Genomic DNA, 15,950 nt, shown 5'->3' on the forward strand with positions numbered 1-15,950 from the left:
GATTACATCAGTTTGAAGACCTTGTTGATCCGGCATTTGTGAGTTTTTCATAGGTGACCCTATCATACCTTTTCCTCTCTGACTGACTCAACAGCCCCTGAACACACTTATTTTGTCTGGCTCTCTTTGCATTTTAACAAATTCTTCCTTATTTGCAATTCATGTGAATTTCCTTGGCAGCCAGTGAGAGGAGCGGTACAGCAGAGAGCAGAGAGTCAACATTTTAAACACCATTGTAAGATATTGGATGTGGCTTTTAATAATTCTGAAGCCCGGTACAAATGTCCTTTTTTTTTCCATTATTTTGTGTAGCATTGAAGTCAATGATAGCTAAATATGTGCAATACACATGGAGTGGGTATAGAAGTAATATGAAGTGAGAGAAGTGTAGAAGTGTTATGAAGTGTGAAATGTTTCTTTCCTCTCCTCTCCTTTTGTACCGGCTACTTCAATGATTAATTTCCATAAGGCCTTTGTGGATGCTGTAGCCCTGAAACTGCTGAGTCAACGTTAGTTAAATTGCGACTCCTGGTGGGCGTGTCCCGAAACTCTGTCTTTTCCCTTAGTGCGTATAATTTTTGAATGAACTTTTGAGAACTTTCTAGAACTACAAATGCTCTTAAAGCTTCTATTGTTCTATAGTATCCTTGTGAGAGACAAGCAGCAACATTGCTGTCAGCAACTCCTATTAAAGACGGCACAGCTGCTGCTGGCCCTCGGGGAGAGACTCACTGCAGTGTCAACGACGTGACACTGTGGCCCAAATAAAGATGCTGGGAATGTAACAGTTGGGTAATCTCTTAAACAATTGTCCTCAGTGTGACTCGACACTTCAGGTCATGGATCATCTTAGACATGGCCAATTAAAAGGAGGAACCATGGGGAGATTCTACTCATCACTGACATTCCACTATCCCATTAGTGTCCAGCTGTTGGATGAACTGACAAAAGTTTTGAGAAAAAAGTTGTGAAAGTTCAAATTTAATCTGTTGTTATCCATTTCACTTTTGTTTTTTTCAATGTATCTACTTATCAGACAACAGATTAGATAGAAATGAGAAAAATCCTCATTTTTTATTAGCACAGAAAAAGTGCAATATATAATATCACGACCCAGCAGCTTTCAGAAAGGTTCACATCAACATTCCGAATGTTTTCTTGGCACACTTTGGGCCTGTTAATAGCAGTCAATACTCATGTGAATGCCACACCTTATGCACTCATGTGCATCACTTAAATGTCACAATTTACCATCTTCCAATGGCTACTTCCAGCATGATAATAGACCATGTCACAACACAAAAGTAGTCTCAAACTGGTTTCATGAACAAAACAATAAGTTATTGTGTCATTTATTGCATGATGCAATCATGTCCACATGGACCAGAATCTCAAAGGAACTTTTCTGATATCTTGTGGAATCCATGTAGGGGCATAGTTTCCAGGTGGGATAATAATCACTACTAGCAATTACAGCAAATATACAAATATATTTATACCATGATTAACTGTATCATATGTCAGAAGTTGTTTATTTTTTTTAATTATTGATGTTTCTAATCAATTGTTAGTTTGGCATAGTAAATCAGTCATAATAAATCAGATAAGCCAACCTCTGTTTCACAAGTTGGTATCATCCAAATATTGCCTGAGTGTGCAACACTTGAATAGTACCATGTGACTGGGTGAGCTCAAGTAACTTCAAAGAGGAAGATAAACGCTGCTCAGAAGAATATTTTGTATCATTGGCCAGAGAAGAAGAGTTAAAAAGAAAACATGTACTCAGAAGGAGTTAGAACAATATGATGTAATTTAGCTATCAAAACTCCACCTACATCAATCAGACATAACATTATGACCACCTGCCTAACATTGTGTTGGTCCCCTTTTGCTGCCAAAGCAGCCCTGACCCGTCATGCACTGTGTATTCTGACACCTTTCTATCAGAACCAGCATTAACCTCTTCAGCAATTTGAGCAACAGTAGCTCGTCTGCTCGTCACTCCCCACGTGCATCGATGAGCCTTGGCCGTCCATGATCCTGTCACCGGTTCACCACTGTTCATTCCTTGGACCATATTTGATAGATACTGACCACTGCAGAAAGGGAACACCCCACAAGAGCTGCAGTTTTGGAGATGCTCTGATCCAGTGGTCTAGCCATCACAATTTGTCCTTTCATCAATCTCGCTCAAATCCTTATGCTTGCCCATTTTTCCTGCTTCTAACATCAACTTTGAGGACAAAATGTTCACTTGCTGCCTAATATATCCCACCCACTAACAGGTGCCATGATGAGGAGATCATCAGTGTTATTCACTTCATCTGTCAGTGCTCATAATGTTATGCCTGATCAGTGTATATTGTAGCTTTTTTTAAAAAAAATTATTATTAATGAAAGATATCAGGAAGTATTTCAATCCCCTTATGTCCAAATCAAATCTACACCCATGAATCTATGCCATGAAGACCTGAGACTGCTCTGAGAGCAAAGGGAGGCTTTACCCATTAGTAGTATAGTGTTCCTAATAAATTGCTTGGTGAGTGCAAATCACATAATTCTGCTTATAAGACTTTTATGAAGGTAATAAAACACAACGGTGCATGTTGTTATAGGAAAATAATTAACAGCACAGCGGATTGATGAAGCCGAGGGCCGTTACCACCATGGAGTAGATTATTTTTCAATAACACATCAGCATGTCCACATGTGTCCAGCAATTTTTAATTGTGTAATGAAAGGCTTGTAATATTTGTAGTTACATTTAATGTTCTGGAACTTTTATGAGACTAGTTAGTTCATGTTATCACTTAGCAGGTTCTCTTTCACCTGCATATTATTTTCTCTCTTGAAGATTTAAAACAAAATTAAAAAGGCTTGTCATGTGACAGAAACCAGAACAACCTTACTCCCTCTCCCATAGCAGAAAGAGCTTTTCATACACCGATGACCTTGCCTATAAATGTTCAATCTTCACTATATCAACAATTACAGGTTTTTCCAACTTGTTTTAATCTGTTTATTATTAGCCTCCACCATACAAGTCCCTGTGAATGAGTTACTACAGAAAGCATAATGTATTAGAACAAGAGCATTAATATACTCCTGAGACTTGAATTACAGCAGGAACTATTGTCAGAGAAAATTCATCACAGATTCGATCATTTTATCCAGATTTAAAAATCCAGTGTCACTGTGGTATAAGAATACCGTACATTGCAATGTAAGGACAGATATAGGTGTATTTTCTCTTATTCTGTGTGTGTGTGTGTGCGTGTGTGCATGTTTTCATCATGTGTCAGTATCAGAATCCCAGATTGAGCTGCAAAGTCAGTTATGAACTAAAAATGTATGTCAAATTCACCTTAAAGCAGCCTGCTGGAATAAAGGGCATATGTAAGTTTAATGTATGACACATGACTGCCGAGTGACAACTACTTCAATGAAAAAGATTTAAAAGTTAAATGAAATCCATTAATATCTGTCTTGAGGTCCAGTCCTGTAGTAACATTTTGAAGAACTGTTGACAATTATTAAACCTTATATTTAACTTCTTACACTCACAAGTCACTTTCTTAGACACACTTATTCGTTCATGTAATTATCCAGTCAGCCATTTATGTGGCAATAGTGCAATGCATAAAATCTTATAGATACAGGTCAAAAGCTGTGGTTAATGTTGACATTAAATATCAGGGTGAGATAAGTGACTTTAAGTGTGTGCCAGGTGTGCTGGTGCCAGGTAGGTTTGTGGTGCCAGGTGAGCTGGTTTAAATATTTCAATAGCTTTTTCAACAATATAGTAAACCTTAGAAACATCACTGACTCACGTGAAAACATATTAAACCAAATTGTATTTTTCTTACATGTTATTTCTTTATAATTTGCCAATTCCCACCCACCAGACAGCTATCCCCATTATACGACAGCTACCAACCCAGAAACAGTGAAGGCTATAACTTGTGCTTTCTCTGAGACCTGAAGCCATCCAGGCACATCTTTCTGAACTGCTGCATTACAGGACAATGTGACTCACTTGGAGAAAAGTGCTGTTTATTCTGCTCTGCACATGCGTATGTCCTCAATGATGCTCATGATTGGCTAGTGTCAATGTGATTGACAGAGAATATGGCCAGTGAGCAAGGTCAGTTTTGTTCCATTGAGTTCTTTCTATATTCAGCATCTTTGCTGACACATGACTAGCATTCATGAGTTTTTATAACAGCTTTATTTATTTATTTGTTTTGAAAAAAATATTCTGAAGGAAGTTCAAAAAATACTGATAATATAGTTATTGGGAAAAAAAAAAAAAAAAAAAAAAAAAAAATATATATATATATATATATATATATATATATATATGCTGTTATATATTCTGTTATATATTGTTATTCTGTTATATATAGATATATATATATCTGTTAATTTATATATATATATATATATATATATATATATATATATATGCTGTTATATATTCTGTTAATTTATATATATATATATATATGCTGTATTATAATATAATAAAGAAAAATAATATCAATAAAATCAAAAAATAAAATAAAATCAATAAAAACAACACCAAAAACCGCTTGGGTCACGTGTTCATGGCGTAAACCCTCGCTCTGTCGTCATACGGAAGTCCCTGAATCATTCACTCGATCCCAAATGCCTCCTTACAACCTACATCAGTGCACTATAACACATGGCTCTTGTGCACTATATAGTGCACTACGCTTTCAGTAGAAGGTTATATCGAATCCAGCCGATTTGATCTAACGGAGGTCCGTGGATGTAAACAAGGTCAGTTTATTCGCTGCAGCGTGTTGGCGGTCAGGTGCAGCTTCTCCTCTGCGGTCACCTCCTTCACTCAGCACACGTTATCAAAAAGCAGGACATCTTCACAGGTACGTCTTTCAGTGCAAATAAAAAGGCCATCAAGCTGCTCGGATAATGCAAAAAAAAAAAAAAGACTTTAGAGTGTTTTACAGTAGTTTTTATATTAATACGCATGCATTTGCTTTTATATTACAAGATATGACTTTATGCACGCGGATGAAATGTGCAATAAAAAATAATCAATAAATAAAATGAAAATAAGTACGTGAAAAAGGTGTTGCAATGTCAGTTCAAGGTTATCATCAATATACATGTAGTTAGTCAGTGGCGCAGTGTCTGCGTCCTTCCTGTCTATTCTGTCTGGAAAACTCTCTGGAAAATTATAAAGCATCAACAATAATAATAAAAAATAATAATAAAAAACGAACATATGTCGGCTATAAATAATATAAAGGTTTGTGCTCAGACTGTGAATGATCTGTGAATCTGCTTCTCTGTTATCTTTCAGTACATCCTTTCTAACGCTTGATGCATTATAGTCAGCCATGCACAAAAATAAAAAAATACAAACAAAATGCAACTGTATATAAAGTAAGGCTTCCTTATAATACCAGGCATCTTGTGCATGTGAGTTGTGCATTAATAAGAGAAATGAATTCTTGCCTTAATCATCCTTCATATTTGGCTCATTATTTAGAAGTGTTACGCCTCTTTGGCTCACAGCATCACTTTGGATAACAGTTATTGTAAATTATCTGATACCTCTAAGATCCCATTTGTGTGAATTCCTGGGATTTACCACAACTCTAAAGAGGACATAATGGTTATCGAAGATGAGTGAATGAATGAGATATCCTTTATTTCTATAGAGTAGAAATATGAGAATACTACACAGACGGTGGTACATTTATTAACAATTAGCTTCTGCTTCACATCCTTTAATAATCCAGAACAATCGTTATCTAGATATGACGTTTAAGCACGATTTTCAGGCTGATTTTGGCCTAAACAGATATATAAGGGTATAAGTATTGTCTTTCACAGATAAGGCCTTTAGCTTTGAGAGATTCTGCTGAGTTAATTTTCTGCAGAGAGCCGTGCTGGCTCAGCTGGTGTGATGACAGCATGGTCTGCAGTCCCATCTCTGCATTATGCCTTTCCACATCTTAAGATTGGTTAAGAATGACGTAAAAAATAGCCTTAAAGACATGCATTTAGGGATTCACCACTTTACTTAAAGCAAATCAAGCAAGTAATAGTCAATGTAATAATTGCAGTGGTCCAATTAGGTGTCCAAGAGAAAACATTACATTTGTTTGTTAAGTCAAAACTAAAGGTAACTACATATAGATTACGGATAAAAGATCATATTGCAAAAGATCATATTGCATTATCATTCATGTCATGCATGTGCTACTGTCCTGGGACTGTGAGTATGCTGCACTGTAGAGCTGTGTGCAGGACTGTTTTCCCAAGGGAATCACTTCCACTCTACAGACAGCTTTAAATTTGTATTGTTTGCAGCATTTTCTTATGAACTTTGTTCTGTTCTGTTAATCTAAACAAATTAACCACTTAAAGCGACGCAAACTGTACAGAAATGAATGAATGAATGATGAATGTAAATGAGTTGCACAGCACTAGCATCATTGTGAGTTCCCACTATGGTTTAATGTTGAGAAAGGGATCTTTTTATTCTTTTTCTTTCTTTCTATTTTTTTTTTCCCACGAGCTTCATATTTGACTGTCGCTCCCACGGTCATGAAAGTACAAACCACCCACTCCCATGACTTTTGTCTTGCATGCTGCAGGATTCTAGTATCAATGCAGATCTCTATGTGGCGTGCACCAGTCATTTACGTCATTTCTATTTAACAAGTAGGACTTAAAATGTAGACGTTGTACAGTATCATGGAAAAAAACTCAGTTTGTACACATTCTATATCACACACTTTATGTACAAATCAACTATCCTAGTGTATTTTCTATTTTCAAGTTTATTATCATGTGCATAAAGGGCGCTTTAAGTATCTTTATACAGTGAAATTCTGATGCTACAGCTGCACACATCTACCCAGACACACAAATAAGTAGAATACTGTAGGACTTACTGCAGAAGTGAAAGGTTAAAAGCTATTATTATAAAATTTATAATAAGCAATTGTCAGCAGTTCGCATAATTCTACCTTATTTCTCTTCAAATTCCACTCCATGGAATTTATTTATTACTTATAGGTCAAGGTCATTAATTGTGTGTTTACATCATCGTCCACTTTGTATAATACACCGGATAATTTGTATAATGCGCAATACCCACTAGTCCTAAGATTTTTGACCTTTGGTGTCTAAATACTCAGCAAAGTGAGAAACTCAGTAATTATCAATATAATTGAACAATATGGCAACCACTTATGAAGCAGAGCCTTGTTTACTCAAATACTAATTAGTCCTTGCATGGATACAAAACATACAAAGGCATACACAGGAGGAGATTCTGAGGGCATATGTGTATAAAGTTAGGGGTGTGGTTATGTATAGGGGGTGGAGCTAAAATCAGATAATGGTATCTCGGGAACTGTAAGTCTGATTGAACTCAAATTTTGGTACGGTGTGTCTGTTAATTCTATTAGTGGATTGTAGATGGTTAATTAATTAAAAAGACATGGTTGTGATTAGACAATCAGATTTCAGCAGGCATTTGACAGGGTTAAAACATTTCAGCTTGCTTTTTTTGGCTATTCATGATATCTGTATTATGGACCATTTAGCCACACCCACTTAAAATGTATGATAATTTGCATAATTTGCAAAAACTACTTTTGTAACCAGTCCTCGGATTTTGGGTCAGTCTTCAAAATATTGATGTCAAACTACTAGGAAGAGTGTGAAACTCAGTAATTATCAAAAACATGTTGATATTTCAAAACAATATATCTGCCACACATCAATTATTTTTGAGTTGGTGGAGCCAAGGCCGATCATGCTGGAATTTGGTAGGGTGCATATTTGGTAGGCGCTAATATTCCTAATTACTGGGAATAAAAACATGGCTGCATATGCCAATCAGGTTTTAGCAGGCGTTGGTAGATTCGAGGAGGGACCTACTAGTGTCCAGTGCAATTCAACATGCATTTTAAACAAGTAGCATAGTTCATGTATAGGCTCTCTATGGTTATGTATCTTGGAAAGAATTGACAACTGGGTGGCAGTATTTATGTGGCAGCATTGCTTGGACCCCGCAGATCGCAGCTATATATAATTTATTTACTAACAAGGATTGTACAGACCAAGTCAAAGACCTGACTCATTCACAAGTTGTTGGCACTATAGGCACTGTATGTATATGCATTATGAAAAGCATGCATTATAAAAGGCTTTTTAGTCTAAAAACAGGAATATGTCTTATTTATTTCTCAAGTTAAACTACTTGCGTCTTTATCCTGATTCTTTATCTTTAGCCAAATATAAATTACAGTCTGAATTGTTTGGGTCAACCTTCGAGATATTGTACAAATTAACATAATATATTTTTCACAAATTATATTGAAGCTTTTATCAAACATGGCTAAGATGACCTCCAAGTGCATCAAATGGACTTTTGTTTTTAATAATTCAAGTCGTTCAGATGTTATAATTGTTTTGGTTCTGACATGTAGTCATGCTTGGCGAGTCTGTTTTCTGTGGAAATGTTTTGTGCTTAATGATTGAGCCAAATCTCTAAAATGTCCTTGAGCTAAATGATTGAAATCATTGCAACCTTTCAGTGACCTGTTTTCTATTGGCCTCTTTCTGGGTGGAACACTGGCAAGTCATTCTAAAATCCAAATAATACAGGAAAATGGCTCAATAGATTAGTACATTTAATCCAAACTGATCTTAAATTTCAGTCTAAAAGGGTTGAAATCATTTTGTCTTGTAATGTACAAACTAACCCCAGCATCACCTTGTAGTAGTAATGACTTTTTAATCTGCATTGCTAACATGTGGCGATGATAATAACAGATGGGTTTAATCATTTTTAGGGGATTTCAGTGCCAAGATGATACACTGTCTCCAGTTCCTCGTCGAGCCGGCCAAGAACTTCACGGTCAAGTTTAAGGTGAAGCTGAAGAGTTTCGGCACTTTACTATGAATCATACCTGCATCATAAGTGTGTTATGGCAGTTACCATGTTATGATTCCTACGTCGTAAGTGCTGTTAGGAAACATCATGTCCTGCATATAATTTCTCATAGAAGGTCATTAGCCATAAACAGTCATGGCTTTAGGATAGGTTTATGACATGATTATGCAAGCTTATGATGCAAGGGTCAAGGAAAATGCTATCTGCAATGTGAATTATGTGACAATGGAATTCGGTGAGTAAACAATCGTACTTTTTCTGTGTTCCTTGATTCTTCTGACTGGTCATGTTTACCCTGGTCACTAACTGTGAATCAAGCAGGCTGAGAAATAATAGGAAAGGCTGAAGGGAAAAGTATGAGCTGAATTACAATGAGGCTCTGAGCTGTTGTCCTTGTTGTTTTTCCTTCTGACTGCCTGCTTTCTCTGAATAAATCATTCCCCAATGCTTAGCAAGACCATATTTTTTATTCTTTAATACTAACTCTGGATCTTTCTCCCTACCCATAACTCATGTATTTTTGTGTACAGGAGTCTCGCAAGAAGGCAAAAGATGAGAAGAAAGAGCCTCTGGATGAAAGCCAAGAATTTATCGTGAACCTGGCCAAGGACCTGAGCAGAGTCTGCCAGGTAGAATAATATCAATAATAAATGCATTATCTACACACTGGTCCAAGGTTCTAATGCATATTGAGAATAAGAAGACTGTCATTAATGATTCTTTCCTGTCTCTGGATGGATTTAGATGTCTGAGGTGCTGGAGCACATCACCAGCTGTGAGGATGTTTGGCCTACTTTGTCCTGTAGGGCTTTTATTCTGGAGTGGGCATCTCTGCTAGAGAGCAAGGTAAAGAATTACAAACCATATTATGTATTAATGGAATTTTTTGTGCATTATATACACTCTACAGCCAAATGTCTATGGATATCTGACCATCACAACCTTATGTGCTTGTTGAACATCCTGTTTCAGATTTCTTCCCTGTTTACTGTTATACTAACCTCCACTATTCAGGGAAGGCTTTCCACTAGATTTTGGTAAGGATTTGTGTTCATTTAGTCACAAGTGCGTTCCTGAGTGTTCACTGAATGCAGTCAGTCTTCCAGTTTATCCTAAAGCTGTTCAGTGGGGTTGAGGTCAGGGCTCTGTGCAGGACACTCAAGTTCTTCCACATCAACCTTTATGGAGCTTGCTTTGTCATGATGGAACAGGTTTGGGCCTCATAGTTCCAGTGAAGAGAAATTCATCTAGACATGCTAGACAATTGTGTTCTCGCAGATTTATCTAGGCTCTGGGTTCATGCCTTTGGCTTGCACATTAGGGATACGTTTTAAATTCTATCCTGAATGTAAAGCTGCTTTGTCAGTGTCCATTGTAATGGATGTGACGATCAGGTTTCGAGATTCTTTGGCCGTATAGTGTATTTAATTGCAAATGTTCAGAAAATGGTGTTTAACGGATGATTTTGAAATATGACAACCACAAGCATCAAATAAACTGGTAAATTTAACAAAAACATTCCCTCCATGCTTTACTGTCCTCTTCACTCTGTGCAGTGACCGTGCACTCCAGGCAAATTTCCAAAACTGATACGTGAAACCCAGTGGCGGGCCGTGCATTTCACACCTAGGCCTTCACTGGTGTCCTTCCTGAATTAATCCACCTCTATAGCATCATTAAGACGCCACGGCAATAGATACTACTCAACCGTTAAATAGCAAAGTAAAAAAGAAATTAGTCTACAGTATTTCACACCTCACAAGGAATAGTCAATTTTATTACGGTTACTTTTCTCAAAAAAGACATTCTCCATGCCGTATGCAGCAAACTGCAATCTCCGGAGGACGCAGCATCCGAAATGAGATGCAATATAGAAACACTGTATAACAGTGCGTTGTGTCACAGGCTCTTGTAGCGAACATGAATAAAATTACATTACATATAGCAAAAAAAACAAATTAACACAATTCCGTCTCACAAGTTTCCTTTCACTGCAGCAAAAAAACACCACAGCCCAAGCTAGGGATCTGGAATGAAGGCAAACTGAAAACCCCAGGAAAAAAAAACCCCAAAAGCATAAATGGTTCTTGAAAAAGCTTACAGACTATTTTGAAGAATCAAAAGGATTTTCTTGAAAAGTCCTCCATGAAAATGCATTTGTAAGGATGTCCGCGATTAAATCGATTTCTTCTCCTCTGTCAGCCACTGTGAGTTAAAATATATATATTTTATTTAGTTTGTGCGGTTCGCTGCCTCTGACTACTGCAATTATCCAATCAAAGGACGGGAAATTGCTGACATAATCGTGTGCCTGCTAGATGGCCCCAGTGACGCCAACTCGAAATCTGATTGGTTAATGGAACAGTTTCATTGCCACTTATTTTAAGCTACGGGCGCCTGCACTATTGATTCTGAAGGCCTTAAGGCCGGGTAACACATGATGTCAGCCACTAGCTGAAATATGATTGGATAAATACTCTTATCATAAATATACACTACTGGAAGCAGCGCAACCGAGAGAAAAGCTATGAAATGTAGAGAATAGACTATTGGGAATAATTTAATACACATTCATGGAAAAATATATTAAATATATTAAAATGCAAGTCAGTGATTCAGATCACTGCTGTTTAGGCCAGCAGAGAAGGCCTTGCTGGCCCTGAGGGCCCTCCACTGGTGAAACCTATGCACCTAATTGTGTGTAATGGAATTTCTATCCGTGTATTTTGTATATCGATTACCTAATTTGTGCAGAGCAACAGCAATATGTCTCTAGAATATTTTAATTTATTGTGCGAAATGTTTATTTGATACAAAAAATGTTTGTTTTTTTTCCTCCTTTTATAAAGGGTGCCATTAAGTCTGGAAGGCCCTGTATATCACATTCAAAACATTGAGGTGAAACTTTGTGAAAACCAAACACACTAACACAAAAAGTGATATGAAGTTGCCTTCTTCTGCACTAAAATATATCCATCTTACTGTGTGTATACATCGATCAGCCGTAAAACATTCAAACCACTGAAGTGAATAACATTATCATGTGATACAGTGGCACCTGTTAAGGGGTTTTGTATATATTAGGAAGCAAGTGAACAGTCAGTTCAATCAGGAAAAATGGGCAAGAGTAAGAATCTGAGCGACTTTGACAAGGCCAGAATTGTGATGGCTAGACGACTGGATCAGAGCATCTCCAAAATAGCTGGTCTTGTGGGGTGTTCCCAGTATGTAGTGGTTACTACCTACTATAACTGCTGAACCGGCAACAGGGTCATGGGCTCCCAAGGCTCAGGCTTGCCCATCTGGTCTGATCCCACAGAAGAGCTACTGTAGCACTAATTGCTGAAAAAGTTCATGCTGGCTGTGATAAAAGTGTGAGAACACACAGTTACACATTGCAGCTTGCTGTGTATGGGTGCTGCATAGCTGCAGAACAGTCCGAGTGCCCATTCTGACTCCTGTCACTTACAATGTGCATGTGAGCATCAGAACTGGACCACAGAGCAATGGAAGAAGGTGGCCTTTAGGGTGGAAGGTGGTTTTAATGTTATGGCTGATCGGTTTATGTGTTTGAAGTACAGTAAGGTGTAAAACACTTCACTGCTGCTAAGATGTGTATAATATGAAAAGCTAAAAAACAAACAAACAAGTTAAACACTTCTAACACTTGTTTTTAGAATGTAATTATTAAATAATCATATGCATTTGAAATATCTAATCACCTCATACACAAGGCATTGAATTGTTGTGGTGTATTTATTCAAGAGGTAACACTTTAGTACTCCTAACAGTGTTAATATTGACTCAGTTTAACAATGATTATTATCATTTTCACCGTTGCGTGTATGAAAATGGGAACAAAGTATTGACTGTATGTGATCATTTATATAAAGAATTTTACTACTTTTTTTGTGCTCTGGCAGAAAAGGCCACTGCAGACTGATGGCTGGCCCGAGAAGAGTGACTGGAAGGAGCTGGCTTTGAGCAGCGAGCAGGATATAGAGAGTGCCAAAAAGCTCATAATGACTTGGATCAAGGATCTGAGGGCCCAGCCGGAGGTAAACCCAAATAAACACTAGGGTTCAATTTAAAAAAAAGCGTTGAAAACTCTAGCCAAGCACAAGAACCCTTCACATGTTTTGAAGGCATTCTTCTAGTGTAGTAGCTGCTGGTCAGTAGACACACTTCTCTCTTTTGCTCTCTGCAGCAGAGCGTGTGGCCCGGTGAGCAGGTGGTGACTGTGCTGGAGGATCTGGAGAAGCAGTGGCGGCGAGGCCGTGTTCCAACTCTGCAGACTGCGGTGGAGCTGATCTTCTGGACTCTACTGACAAAGGAACTGGACAAGGTGAGCAGCAAAAGACTCAGATACACGCAGAGGTCTCGAGAGCTCAAGAAGACTTGAGACGTTTGAAAGTGGTTGGTGATTGAAGTGTGTACATTGCAGGAGACTATTCCACAGCAGTGGCTCATCTGGAAGCAGAAGAGTCAGAAAATCGGTAAGTGCTCTTCATAATCTTAGTACTTATAGTTGAAGAGTACATTTTGTGAAGCAGGATGCAGTGCTTAGTCCAGGCTGCATTTTCCTCTTTGGTGCACTGCATGTCAGTGTGGAGCAAAACAGCTTGAGTTAATATAACATGATTTGACTGCAGTGAGAAAGAGTTTCTACTCAGAACTCCTAAAAGTGAACCAAACATTCTGTGTGTTTCTGTCGCAATCAAGCAAGCGCTTCTGTAGGCTGATGGCTGAGGAGAAGCTTGTTCCCTCAGGCCATCAGACTCATCATACAAATCCTTTAGGAGTCAATAAAGACTGCAGTCCAGTTTGTACTGTTCCTGCTACTAAACGTAACAGTGCACATTTTATACATCACTATTTGCACATTCTGAACATATATTCTGTTTCTTATTAATTTTTTAGTTTATTTACATGCACAGTCTATGGAGGTGTAGGCCGGGTTTTTAATTCACTGCATGTTATATACTGTATGTAACTGTATATGAGACAAATCTGTGGCCTGAAAAATGCAGGACGAATGTCAGATGCAAAATGTTCTCTAATTCTCTAGACATTTATTGAGCGTCAGCTCCGTGTTCTCTGTACCCTGTACACATATTTGCCAAAGATTTGTTTACCATTTTTGGGTTTTGGGAGTACATTTGTAGCTGTACACACCTCTCAGCCATCATTCTTTAGCTTTGTTGAATTAATCGAGTTGCAGTTGGGAAACTAAATCAGACCAAACAGCGATTGAAAAGGATGCTATCTACAAATGCAGTACTAGGTGCACTACACAGGTTGTGTTCAGTCACTAGTTCTGAAATATTTTTGCTTTGACTTTCAGGTGCTACTCCTTACATTCCTCAGACTGGTAAGTCTTAATACTTTTATTGGATACGCCCAGATATGGGCGTGTCCAATGACATGACAAAGTGCTGAATAGTTGAACTTTATGTAAATATGAATTGACCTGGCACAGAGGAAAACATGATTGATAGCAATGAAGCACACACTGCTCCTCCCACTCACTTGTTATATGATGCATATATACACTGGTGAATTTTATATACAAAAGCCAGATCTCCTTCCTGAATTTATCGGCAATAACACTGATATGGACTGCTAGTCACACCACCCCTTGATAAATCCCCTACTGACAGTTTCATAGTAGAGCAACTGGTGACTTAAAGCAATAAAATCTCTGCATGTGTGAACGTAGTTTTATGAATGTGGTTGATTTAGCTATGTGACAAATAATAACTATTTTTTTTCCCCCTCATGAATCAGTTTGGGATTGGATCTGCGATGCTGCAGGTTAGTTATCAACATATTCATAATGCATATACAGATCTGTTTAACCAATTTGAATGATTTATACAAAGTGTGTCACATCTACCACAGTGGAGGTGAACCTGGACCTGGACACAGCGAACCCGGATCTTCTGATTTCAGCTGACAAGAAGCGCATGCGCTGTGGCTTCGATCGCCAAGATATTCCTAATTACCACCAGCGCTTCGATGGCTGGTGGTGCACCGTGGGCACCGAGGGCTTCGGCATGGGCCGCCGCTACTGGGAAGTCAACGTGGGAGAGATGGACTGGAGGCTGGGTGTAGCTAAAGAGTCCGCTCTGCGCAAGGGCTTCAAGTCGCTCAACACCAACACGGGTTACCTGACCCTGAGGCTGGAGCGAGGCGTCGAGCTGAAGGCACTCACTGTGCCCTTCACAGCGCTCCCAGAGTCTCTCATCCCACGCAGGGTTGGAGTCTACCTGGATTACGAGCACGGCCAGCTGTCCTTCTATGACGCCGAACGCCACTCACACATCTACACGTACAACGAGCGCTTCGACGAGAAGCTCTTTCCGCTCTTCGGCACGGTAGAGATTGTCAGTGACCTGGTGATCAGATCCCCTGGGGACAGGGGTAACTGCCTGTGCCTGTGGGGCTGAGGGTCCTCAATCCAAACCTGAGCCAGAGTTTTCTAAATTATCAGCACCCCCTCTATCATCCCCCTCCTCCGACAATATTCAATGGATGGGTAACGAGTGGTCACTAGTGAATGACAGAAATCCTTAGCTCTATTATGCTCTATATAGCTCTGACCACTCAGTAAAGTATGTTGCTGCTGCTGCTTCTGTTGTACTTGCTGTAGTACTACCTGCACCTTATTAGAAAGCAATCTGCGCACTTTCATGTACTTAACGAATAATTATGTATCTGTGATTTGTGAAATAGTATTCCAGACATAAAAATGCACTTTCTGTGAATAACAAGTCTGAATAAACTTACTTACGCTCAAGCAACTTGCTGTTGTGCTGATTAAAAACTCACAGTCGTTATAACCTTGGTGCAACTAAAAGAAGCCGAGGTTCGAGCTTGAGCTCAGGTTATTTGTGTGGCGGAGGGTTTCCTTCAGGTCCTGTAGTACTCTCCAGATCCAGTCTTATCCAGGAAGGGCCTGTAGGTGTTTAGGTTTTCACTCCAATCA

The 15,950-nt window shown here is 38.6% G+C and overlaps 1 protein-coding gene across 1 annotated transcript; it reads left to right on the forward strand.

Annotated features, from left to right (window-relative positions):
- Positions 1-4,750: 4,750 nt before the first annotated feature.
- LOC131366105 (E3 ubiquitin-protein ligase TRIM69-like) lies at positions 4,751-15,761 on the forward strand. The gene is made up of 10 exons (XM_058410290.1): positions 4,751-4,907; positions 8,862-8,938; positions 9,493-9,591; positions 9,707-9,808; positions 12,886-13,020; positions 13,170-13,307; positions 13,407-13,458; positions 14,307-14,333; positions 14,750-14,776; positions 14,864-15,761. Exons 2-10 carry the CDS (start codon positions 8,879-8,881, stop codon positions 15,409-15,411), a joined length of 1,188 nt encoding a protein of 395 aa, XP_058266273.1. The 5' UTR covers positions 4,751-4,907; positions 8,862-8,878; the 3' UTR covers positions 15,412-15,761.
- Positions 15,762-15,950: the final 189 nt, after the last annotated feature.

Source organism: Hemibagrus wyckioides, linkage group LG02 (assembly GCF_019097595.1).
Source record: "Hemibagrus wyckioides isolate EC202008001 linkage group LG02, SWU_Hwy_1.0, whole genome shotgun sequence".
Classification (NCBI taxonomy): Eukaryota; Metazoa; Chordata; class Actinopteri; order Siluriformes; family Bagridae; genus Hemibagrus; species Hemibagrus wyckioides.

What these genes read in the sequence shown, in the direction of transcription:
- LOC131366105 (XM_058410290.1), top strand. Translation starts at nt 8,879, where the DNA reads ATGATACACTGTCTCCAGTTCCTCGTCGAGCCGGCCAAGAACTTCACG. An exon ending in CATCTCTGCTAGAGAGCAAG is followed by an intron (nt 9,809 to 12,885) that starts GTAAAGAATTAC and finishes GTGCTCTGGCAG; the next exon opens with AAAAGGCCACTGCAGACTGA. An exon ending in TTGGATCTGCGATGCTGCAG is followed by an intron (nt 14,777 to 14,863) that starts GTTAGTTATCAA and finishes CATCTACCACAG; the next exon opens with TGGAGGTGAACCTGGACCTG.